The 12500-nt window shown below is 41.5% G+C and overlaps 1 protein-coding gene across 1 annotated transcript in view; it reads left to right on the forward strand.

Moving 5' to 3' along the window:
• Positions 1–12500, forward strand: part of zbbx (zinc finger, B-box domain containing) — a 33776-nt gene that overhangs the window by 16465 nt on the left and 4811 nt on the right. The window contains exon 6 of the mRNA XM_071205174.1: positions 52–161. Within this exon, the coding sequence (XP_071061275.1) occupies positions 52–161 (110 nt within the window). The remainder of the gene's footprint in view (positions 1–51; positions 162–12500) is intronic.

A 12500-nucleotide genomic window follows, 5' to 3' on the forward strand; every position in this document is an offset into this window, starting at 1 on the left:
TTATTTCTTAATATTACATTGAGATTTAAAGAGCATATTTGCTGTGTTCAGCCCCTCCTCAGCCACCACCTTTACCCTCCCCCACTGGTCTTCGGACGACGAGAAAAAGCCGACTGAGGGGAACGCACTGTGGCCAATGTGAAGTCAAGACTGCAGGAATAGTAAGCACACAGAAAGACACCCTCACTCTACAATGTTTTTGTCTCCACTGTCCAATTTGTATTCTTTGGACAGAACGCTAAATAACACAACATTCCCAAGTAAGCTTTTCATCTGACCAAAAAACAGAAGCACCACACACCAGATGTATAAATTATAGAAATGCACAATATAAAAGAAAAATGTGTTAGAAATCCTTATAGAAAACATGCTTTGTGCAGTTTCCTTCACTGATTGTGGTTCTATTCTTGCAATCTACAGAGCAATTTACGAGTAATGCATATGAAGTTAACATTCGTCCCGTTTACATTTAAGCCATTTTCTTTCCTGTTAACGATTGTTACATGACAGAGCTGTCCAGGTGCTATTGACCTCTTTGCCGCTCGTGTTAATGACACATTTAATTAGGTTTGGAACGGGCACACATATCCATATGAGAACATATGTTAAATGGCGTTTCTAGATCAATTTATGGATAGCTTTCTGTCTGGAAATGAGGCTTGGGCATGTGGGCTGAGTTCTACAACAATAAAAGAGGAGATATTCTGCTCATTTCCAGGTTCTTATTAGTATTTAGTTCCTCTACGCCTACTGCAGGGGTGGGGAACCTTTTTCCTCTCAAGGGCCATTTCAATTTCTTCAACATCCTCCGAGGGCCGTACAAATGATCGACCTCTGCTTAAAAATACTAAAATCACAGCCCATTCATTTGGCCTTTCTTTCATGCTGTGCAAAGAAAACGCAACCTCTTAATCCAGATATCTCACCATGACTCGCGCATGCATGCACGTGCACGGTGTGGCATGACCAGCAAAACCGAAAGATGTGTGCAAATGTATTTAGTTTCCTATCTCCACGTGAACATGATTTAAGTGTGTGGGGGGGGGGGCTAACCTCCTCTAGGGAAGATTTATTTTCAAATATTGAAGTTAAAATAATCAATCTGGTGCACTTTGAGAGCAACATCAGGAGATCTATGGATACATCTCTCAACATCCATATGTCAAACAGAACTGGAAGCAGATTTTTCTTTATGGATATTTTACAAATCACTCCCCTTTCAAACTGTATTCTTGTTTATTAATAACAACTTTTTGTTACTGTCATATAGTATTTTATACCTGTTTACTTCATTCTCTTATTTTTTTATAACTATAATGATCATATAAAGATGGGCCTTTACCTCACTGGTTGTAGAAAAAGCTTCTTATATTCGTTAGCAGAGCTAGCTAACCAGATGCTAATAACAACAAAGTTATTGACTGTATGGTCAGTATGACAGATGAGCAGATCGCCACTGGGACTTTCAACTAAAGACACAGCCACGCAGAAAATGCAGCATGTGTACGGCTCCTTATGGTAAGGTGACCAGATTTTCAAAATTAAAACCGGGGACATTTTGAGTTTTGCGGTCAATATATCATTAACATATCCAATTTTCTTCACTGTTAAAGAAAAAAGGGGGACAATTCTGGTTCAATGTAAATCGAACATTTGCACTGTTGGATACAAACAGAAGGACAATAGCTCATATCTGAGACTTCAAAGGTCTTTTATTTTGAAACTGTACATCAGATTGTCCTGATTCTCTCGGAGTGATTAGATGGGGTGTCCTGCTATCACCCTGGAGTGAAATAAGTCTTTGATAGTGGATAGTTTTTGTTTTATTCTTATCTAAAAACAGAGGGATGATAGCTCATATATGAGACTTTAAAGGTATTTTATTTTGAAACTCTACATCAGATTGTCCTGATTCTCTCTGAGTGACTAGATGGGGTGTCCTGCTATCAGAGTTAAATAAGTCTTTGATAATTTGACAGTTTTTTATTTATTCTTGGGGTCTCCTATCACCCTGAAGTGAAATAAGTATTTGATTGACTTCGAATTACTCGTTGATTATGGACAGTTTCCATTAAATAATAATCAAAATATAGATGGACAATATTGATCTAATTTGAGATTTTAAACAGCATACATTTTAAATTGTGTTTCAGAAAGTAATGTTATTTTAGGAGTGTTGTGAGATGGTGTCAACATCAATTGAAATGAGTCACCCAGTGGAAATGTCAGATATATGTCTTCATAACTGTACTTACATTTTACATTCACTCAGTTATAATGTGGTAGCTATACGTAGTTTGTTTCAAATTATTATTGATCACATTATATAGTACATATTTCCTAATTTAAGCTCCAGTATATATGAATATGTTTGGTGTGTTTTTTGCGCTTTTATTTTGAAGGCAGTTTTTACAGGCCTCTACCGTAATGCATAGGATATTCGCGCACCGCAATACAACGTGCGGGCTGGCTTGACTGTGTTTTCCGAAGTGGGGGCTGGCTTGACCACAGTCTGTTTACTCATTGTTTCCTGACATAAAACGTTTATTTCACCTTGCCATGTGTAAAAAACGGGGACATTTCCGGGGACAGTTTCAACCAGGGACATGCCAATACAAACGGGGACTGTCCCCGGAAAACGGGGACGTCTGGTCACCCTACCCAGAGCCCTAGAGAGATCCTACCTTATGGGCAAGCTTGGATTTTCGTCATTTTAGGGGCAAGGCCATTTGGCATTTGGTGTCACATTTTTTCAGGGCGGAAAGGCCACATGCCAGGGCACAAAGGCCATTGAGGGAAAATTAGGATTTGGAGCTTACAAATAAATAACTTCACTTTCTAATGACAAAAAACATATCACTTTTTTAATATCAATAATCGTATCATCATATAGGCCTATGCCTCCTTAGTATTACCGTATATAAAATGAAATACTTTACTTTGAATAATTAGTGTTTGGTATGTTTTCCATCTACTACTACTCCCATTCACAAATCCGAAAAAAAATCAAACATTCTATTAATATGTAACAATATATTCCATTTCAGAGCAGAAGAAACAGCCTTCAAGGGTCAAACTCTGCACATACATCATTCAGCAGTGCACAGTGAAGCTCCAAGATCCAACTGTATGAACAAGCAATACTTTGAAAGCAAAAGTGTGTGTGAGTGCGTGCGTGCGTCTCTTTAATCAACTCCTCACAGCTCCTCATATCTGTTCAGAAACTGGACAAAAGTTAAAGATGTACAAACCACAGACTGTGTCATGACGAATACAGTCGCTGCTTTAATTCTGTCTTTAGGACGTTGTTGTGAGTTTGGACGGAGCAGCTACAACGTTAGTTTTAGCCTGATCGATCCATTCACAAAACACGCATTTTAAAAGGTTTTTCGCATGCCGTCTTGTCTGCACACTTGTCAAAGCATTAAAGCATGGTTTTTACTAACCGTTATCAGTATGTAGTTACTTCGGCATCATTTTGAAACGTGTATTACAATGGAATCCGGTAAAATAGGTTAATTTGGTCGTAGTTGGTTTCCACCACAGTATTTACATGGAGGTACGCCCCGCCCCCTCTCCAGCGCGTCCCGTTTGAATGACAGGAGTAAACACAGCTGACAGCCGTGGTGAAACTCCAGCGGTTAGAGAGTATTCGCATCGCGTCCGTTGTGAACGCAGCATAATGCAGTTCAGAAACCATTGTTCTGAAGCTTTTAAAGCAACTTTTAACAGTGTGAGGGGCCCAAAGGCCATGGTGGCCGTAGGACGTACAATTATTTGTGGGGCATAACGGCCAGACCGAGGGGCTACGACGGCCATGGCCGTCATGGCCGCCGTGAAAATCCCACCCTGCTTATGGGTGTCACTGTCACTACCCGATCCGTCCTCCTGCCTGATCGGTACTGCGCATGTGCGAGATGGTCCGCCATATTGGACAACTCCGGACGGCAACACAAGATGGACACTTGACACAGTGGCTTTAGCAAAGCTCAAAAAGAAAACTCGAGAAAGATGAGTTATTGTTATTACAACGTGACTTCACTATTATTTAACAACTCTTTTTATTGGGTTCTTTTATTTGGGGTTAAGTACATTGTCAGAATAAGTGAGAAATGGATTTCACTTCTGTTAGACAGCTATCATACTTAATACATATTTACTGTGAATGTATGCAAAAATGTATGGCATATGGCTGTCTAACAGAAGTTAAAATTTCTCACTTATTCTGACAATGTACTTAACCCCAAATAAAAGAACCCCATGAAAAGAGTAAATAATAGTGAAGTCACGTTGTAATAACAATAACTCATCTCTCTCGGTTTTTCTTTTTGAGCTTTGCTAAAAGCCACTGTGTCAAGTGTCCATCTTGGGTTGCCGTCCGGACTTCCGGACCATCTCGCACATGCGCAGTACCGATCGGGCAGGGGGAGGATCGGGTAGTGACTGTCACTACCCGATCCGTCCCCTGCCCGATCGGTACTGCGCATGTGCGAGATGGTCAAGTGTCCATCTTGGGTTGCCGTCCGGAGTTGTCCAATATGGCGGACCATCTCGCACATGCGCAGTACCGATCGGGCAGGGGGACGGATCGGGTAGTGACAGGGTACTGCAATTTCTGAAGTCCCGGAGCCGTGTTCTGGTGCTCTCTGGCAGAACTGCACCTCTGCCAGACGAGACATATACCACGTGATGACACGTAAGGCTCGGGTTGTGTTCAAAGACGCTGACCTTGGCCAGGAAAAATAGGCACTCGCTTGTTTAATTCTTTTGTGGTTTTTCGTGTGTTTATAAATTACCTCGAGGGCAGTACCAAATGGTCCGTATATGGCCCGGAGCCTCCCCACCCCTGCTCTACTGTGACATGTTTCCAGGCTTTAATGTTCGAAAAGCTCTTTATTTTTCTCATACGGCCTGTGCTGCAACACCTCTTTTCACCCTCTGTCTGAAACCAGAGTCCAGTCTGCTCTGGCCGACTCTGTTGTGATTGGTCAACCGCTTAGAGACTATGTTTCGGTACTAAACAAAAAAAAACTATAAACCCACTAAAGGATGGAAAACCAGCATATAGCATAATAGGGCCCCTTTAACATGAATGGAACCGCATTTTATACCTGCATACAATAGCCTACTCATAGTGAGTACACAAAGTTTTGGTTGTGATTCTCGCAGCATCTGGAGGAGTCCAACAGACATAGCTACAATTCTGGTTTCTCTTTTATCCACCTGTCCATCATGCCCCATCTTTCTATCTGTTAATTTGTTTCTGGTGTACTGTACCCTCTGCCCTCCTTCTATATTTCTCTCTCTCTTACGCCTGCCATTGTGTTATCTAATATGTTCCTCTCTCGCCGTGCTTCTGCTGTCCTATCTGTTGGTCTATCTGTGTGTTTGTGTTTGCACTGATAACAGTTTAGCCGGATCCATCGATACCCGACACCTCTGAGGGCACCATTGTTTATTCTTTCTCGCTCTTCATCCACTGTTGCTCGGGAGGAGGGGCCGTGGCCTGCAACTGTATATATGAGAAGAGATACAGAGAAAGGAATGAGTTAGCATTTCACCTATGTCCCTACAACAACTCACTTGTCCACTCTTATCCATCCCATAATGTAACATGCTGTAACAGCCACACAATAACAACAACGAGTATGTAGTACATGGCATTTGTAAGAAATGTCATGTTGCCTTTTATAAACGTCTTAACGATCAAGAGGGATGAACAGAGCGATGTGAGAGATTAGAGGCTTAACATATAAATGCTAAAAAACACACTGTCCTCACTGTCAGCGCCAAACACAGGGAGCAGAGCAGGAGACTCATGGAAGACAGGAGTCAGAGGGGGGGGGTGGGAAGTAGGGATGCCAGCGATTATTCGATTATTCGCTACAGTCTCCATAATCGAATATATTTTTAAAAATCGATTTTTTTTTTTTTTTTTTTATTATTATGTATTTTTTTTTCTTGCTTAGTTTCAACCAAAATATATATAAATATATATATATGCTAATAATAGTAATAGTATTAATAATTGTCATTGGTCACACCACCAGTTTGTTTTACTGTAAACTTGGAGGAAGCCTGCGTGCAGAGCAGACTGCTGCTGCAGCACGCTACACACCGACCCCGCCCCCCCTCTCACGTGCGACTAAAGATGAACAAAGCGGCAGGTAAAAAGAGTTCCTCCTCGTGGAACTACTTCGAACTTACAAGTCCAAAGGAAGTTAAATGCAAGCTCTGCGAAAAGACGTTGGTCTATCACAGCTCAACCTCAACAATGCGTTGGCATTTGAGTGCGAAGCAGCCAAGAGGTTACAGAAAAAGACGCAGCACAGCCGGCCATTACCAACTTCCCTTCAAGGCCACGTTGAGGTGATGACATGCTTGTTTGTTGTTTGTACTGTTAAACATGTTCCAGTAAAGAAAAAAACACGGAATTCCTTTTTTTTTTTTTTTTTTTCTCCCGCGGGGGGGTGGGGGGGGGGGGGGGTCGGTCGAATAATCGATTATTTCGCCAGGGCTGCCGAATAATCGATTTTGATCATGGTCATTTTCTGGCAACCCTAGTGGGAAGGTGGGAAAAACACTGCGACAGAGAGCGAGCAACAAGGAAAGCAGAGACACTGAGTAATAGAGACAGATGGAGGGGGGACTAAATAAGGCTGATAACTTCTCCACCAGTAAAGGTCAAGCAAAGGTTGCCGTGGAAGGAAAAAAGGGGAGAATTGAAAAAGCCACTCATAGATGAAGTAGGCTCGATGTGGTGGACTATTCTAAAGGTCAGTGCACCAGTAATCAGATTACACTTTTAAAAACGTAACTAAGGGAATACATTAACTTTTTTTTTGTATCCTCCTGACTACGTAATCCCGTTACATGTAATCCATTACCAGGGTGTCCGCGGGGTCTTAAAAAGTATTAAAAGTTGATACATTTATTAAGGCTATTAAAAAGTATTAACGGGCATTTTCCAAGGTATTACATGTTGTAGCTTGTTTTCAAGAAGTATATAAATGGCCCAAAGAGGTTGTGTTCTGCAGTCTGCCTGAATGTAATCATGGCGTAGGTGTGTCGTGTGATTCTGTGTATTTTATTGATGGCATCCCGTTGGGTTTGACGTCATCTGAACAGGACATCGCACGCTCACTGCTTGATAGCGCGCGAAGGTCCGTTTACGCCGGTTGCTAAGCAACATCGTTATGGGGAAATGCAAGTTTGCGTCCAAATGGTTGGAAGATAAGGAGGAAGGACAATCAATACTGTATATAGTAAATATGAGGTAAAGTGTGTCGCCAAGGTAACCGGTTAAAACTCCAAGTGGCGATGAGGTCTTAAAAGGTTTTACATTTGACTTCAGGAGTCCTGCGTATACCCTGGTTACTCCACAAGCCTGGATACGTTTTTTTTACCATCTATAACAGAGACCTGTCCATATTCACACGTCGTGGTTAAACTTGCCGAGGAGCACAATGAGATCTAGTTTTCTTTGAAGAACATGTTTTTTCCGCCATACAAAATGGCTTAAGAACTTTCCAAGTTCACGCTCACTTGTCGAATGACGAACGACAGGTGTCATCATGACAAGAAAGATTATGTTTTGTCTGTTGTGATGATCAACAGTGTGCCGACAGTGGTTGCGTTAGACTTTTTCGTTGTCCGTCATTTTGACGGACAGGATCGTAACATTTCCGTCATAATCCATTATTATCCGTCATTTTATTTTTCATGTTTTAATGATGAGATGAGATATGTTTAATATTTAATGTTTGGGTACTGAGCAGCAATGTTCATTTATTCATGTTTTAATGATTCATACAGAACTTTTAAGGGCATGGAGAAATAAAAAAGATGAACAGAGACACCGACCGTGTGGTCACTTTTCATGTCAACACGAACATGAATGATTTATTTGTTCCTGCACTGACAGACAGCAGAGGGGGGCAAAGCCCGCTAAAAACACCTCCACCATTGTGCCTAAACAGGCAAATATGAACAATGCCATCGTTTAAATGAGACAATTACAATCAGAATATGAACAAAACATGTACAAGAACAACCAATTGACCTGCTGTCGCATGAACGCCGATTTCTGCATCGTCGTGCACCCTCAAACAAATCCGTTACTCATCTTAGCTTTTCTACAGATGTCACAGAACATTTTGCCCTCTCCCCTCCTCAGCCACTCAAACTCTTGCTCCCACTGAACCCGGTACTCCCGCTTGAACTCCTTGCCACTTGCTTGCCCCTCTGCCGCTAGCTGAACGTTGTCAGTTTTAGTCTTACTGGCTTGTCCTGCATCCTCCACCGCAATCAATCCCTCTTTTCACCTCGTTTAGCCACACAATTACTGGGCTTATTAAAAAAGCTTCGGACGATCAGCTGCCGTGACATTTGCGATTGCTAAAGCCGGTTAAACAACGAGGTCAAAAACAAGACTAGACAATAGCTACTTAATATGCACACACTCGCCACCAACTGGACAGGGCTGTGAATGACTACATAATAGTTCAGACTACAGTAGAGTAGATCGCCCTCAGTCGACCTGGCCACTAGGATGTAATATAATGTGGGCCTCTGGTGGGCATTTTTGGCGCTGTTCCGAGTTGTGTTCTAATCCGTCAAAATGACGGACTGCTTTCAGATTTTTCCGTCATTGTTAGAAAAAATCCGTCATTGATGTAAAATATTCGGTTAACGCAACCTCTGGTGCCGAATACAAACACTGTACTGTGTTGACTGATACTGTACACACCGTCTAAAGAAATGGTTATAGATGTAGGAGTATGGGGCCTTATTTATAAAGCATGGGCATCAGTGTGAGACACACAGAGAGATGGCATCAACACATTCTGACACACACACCACACACACACACACACACACACACACACACACACACACCCACACACACACACACACCACACATCACCACACACACCACACACACACACACCCACACACACCACACACACACACACACACACACACCACACACCACACACACACACTATTAACTCATCTGTACATCTATTGTGATATTGTTATTTTTTTCAATATAAGATATTTTTTTATTACAATTGGATATTAGGCTTTATTGGCATTGGACAGCATACACACACAGAAATGCTACCACAACATGTAATTGGTATCTTTTCATATATGACCAATAAACATGCATGTGCATCTTCACATTAACTTGAAGTGGATTGGATATCTCACTCCCACACACGCAGACACACACATTAAACAGCTTTGACTTTCTCTTCACGTTTCATTACAGAGCGTGCACCTGCCTATTATCCGACAAATTCAAATTGAGGAGCATCACAGCCTGAGGAGCAGGGAATTAATTTGCAGAAAACAAACAAATGCTGTTATTATGTGATTGTTTTATGCTCCGTTTCCAGTTAACCTCATTTAATCTTAGTTCATTAATAACTCAGAGAGGTGTTATTCAACGGGAAGTTATGGAGAACGGCGTAATAGAGGAGTATATCACTGTATATGAGCACATAACTCAGGGGCAGCTTTAGGGAGAAGCAGGATATGTACATTGCACTTCCTCAAATAGTAACGGCTAGAAAAAGCTCACACACACACACACACACACACACACACACACACACACACACACACACACACACATACACACACACACACACACACCACACACACACACACACACACACACACACACACACACACCACACACACACACACACACACACACACACACACAACACACACCACACACACACACACACACACACAGACAGACCACTGTTAATTACAATAGCAGCGATGATGAGAGTCACTCTTTCCTTGATGCTTGTGTAGTGTGTGTGTGTGTGTGTGTGTGTGTGTGTGTGTGTGTGTGTGTGTGTGTGTGTGTGTGTGTAGCTTATATGAGCTCTGTTTCTAAGTGTAGCTCTAATTAAGAAGCCATACATCAGAGAGGAGAGGGCCTTTCTTGTCCAGGCTGCAGCGATAAGCACATAAACACAGTGTTTCCTGTCACAACTGAAGTACTGCAACATTTAAACGCTCCACCAGCCCCCCCAAGATACCACAAGGTGTGTGTGTGTGGGGCTGCCTGCGTGTGTTTTGATACAGCTCCTCCATAAATAATGCCACTTGTGTTCGCAGCTTTTTTTTTTGGAGGGTTGCAGAGAGTGCTGCACTTTTTGATTCTGTCCGTCTTGTGCTCTTTAATCAGTAAAGACACTCAACTCTACTGGAATCCTGCTTAAGCCCTTTGAAATATTACTAGCTCGGAAAAGATTTCACATCGCGATGGGAAGTTATAGTGACAGTTTTTGTGTGTAGGGGAAAGGCTGCTGTTACTGCAGAGTTTAGATGTGTGCATACAAGTGTACAGAATAAGTGATGACAGTATTTAAAGTTGCACAATTAATGGAAGTTTGATCAAATTCACAATATGGACTTGTGCCATATCCAAACCGCAGTAAGCAAGACATTTTTCAAAGGTTAAACATGTGAAAATATAAGTATTTTGGTGCTGCAGAGATGTCTTAACCTGTTCTACACCGCCCCCCTGGGAAAAACGCGTCATCTGCAGGAAACAGCGTCTGAGGGCATGTTCATATTCAATAAACTATGAATGTTTTGTATCTATGTAACGGAAGAAACTCAGCTAACTGATATTTTTTTTTTAAAAACCCACAAAGCTAACGCTCTGCCTCTGAATTAGCCACGAACGAAAAATGCTAACACATTACTGCACAGAAACTCACTCATAACACCCTTATTACTTATTGTAGCTGCACGTCCAACCCATCTATTAGCATCGTGAGATGACACAGAATCGATCGGTACCTACATTATCAATCCATGATAAGAACTCGTGAAGATATGAACAAGAACAGACATCAAAACATGTGGCGCTGGGTAGCTAAAAACGGCAAAATGGCTCACCTTTGTCATTGTCTGATTAAAAGTGGTCTTCAATGGCATTAAAACGCTGCTGAAGGTTAATCCATAGGTTAATCCAATGTGTCTGTGTCCCTTTGAAATGATTTCTGATAATCCATAAGCAATAAACCTGCTTTTCCGTTTCCAGATGTCAGAGCGAGAGATAGGTTCGCTCCCATGCAAAACTGTGTGCGCATAACTCTCATGTCTCAATGGTAAGGTGTGTGTGTATGTGGAAATCCCCCTTCGATTCTATTGGCTCTAACGGTCAAAAAGAGATGTCAATCACCAACATCGACCAATGGGTTCCAGAGAAACGGTAAAAACGGCCATTTCCACCCAAATCACCTCAGAGGTGGAGTTTATTTTGCTAAACCTCTCTAAAAAGGTCAAATGTCAATTGTTTTGCATTCATCTTGATACAGGGTACTTATTATATGTTGTACTTTGGATTCCTAAAGCTTTTAGTCTACTCACCCATCATCCAAGGTTAGTTTTCACTATAAGTAAAAAAGAATTTTCGGACGGACACTATAATTTACAGTTTTTTACTATGTTCAATCTGAATTTTTCTTTTTCTTTTCAATAAAAAACATCTATATTGATTCTGACTTTTCTACATCCAACTCACAGGTTTATCATTACTTTGAGAAAAAAGATTATTAATTTTCCCCTTTTAGAAGGGAAGTTATGGTCATTTGTTCTGGAAATGTCATTTTCGAGCCTGAGACCTGAAAAACAGGCTCAGGGCTTAACAGGTTAACAATCGGTATCCTACATTCTGTGAGATGTGATGAAGCTGATAACACATGAAGTGGGTTTGAAGAGGAGCAGTCATGGAGTAAATTACATTATCAGGCACTAAAATAATAACAAACACACATGTCCTGTTCGATTACAATTGAACCAAGGAATAATGTAGCTTCAGTTCCCTCCTACCTTTTTATTTGAACGCTGCATGTATTGATGCAGCTGTCTCTTAGATGTGAAAACAGTTTGACTCAATTCATTGGTACACCTCTAATGAAAAAGTTGAAACAGCTTCTGCTCACTTCCTCTCTGATTGAAATTGGAGAAGGCAGGGGAGAATGAGGGTTAATCAGGTGTTCTGATGTTACCTGGATTTTCTCAAAGCTTCACTCCTTTACTTCCTCCCTGAACATGCGAGTGTATTCTCCAGCACTTCTCTCTGTATATCCTCAATATGTGATGTATGCACTGGCTCTGCTCTGTATGTCTGTGCGTCTATGTTGTGCACTGCTCTGTTTTTCTCTCTCTCTGCTTGTCTCTTAGATCGCTGAGCTCCCAGACTAGATGAATTGTTCCTTTTTGTGTTATAGTCTACACACACACTGTTACGTACACACCCAAAGAATAGGTGAACAAATGTAGTTTGCTGAGAGGAGCTGCGGTATAATCAGTTTGTGAAGAGTACACAGGCGATAATAAAGCTGGAACGGCAGCATGTGGCACGCAGTTCATCCTTCAGTGTGTTGGCCCGATCACAGGTTTAATGTAGCTTTGTCTTTAGGTCTACACAGCTGTCGCCTTATCTAAAAGTACAGTTGAGG

The sequence above is a fragment of the Pseudochaenichthys georgianus genome, chromosome 13 (genome assembly GCF_902827115.2).
Source record: "Pseudochaenichthys georgianus chromosome 13, fPseGeo1.2, whole genome shotgun sequence".
NCBI classification, from domain to species: domain Eukaryota; kingdom Metazoa; phylum Chordata; class Actinopteri; order Perciformes; family Channichthyidae; genus Pseudochaenichthys; species Pseudochaenichthys georgianus.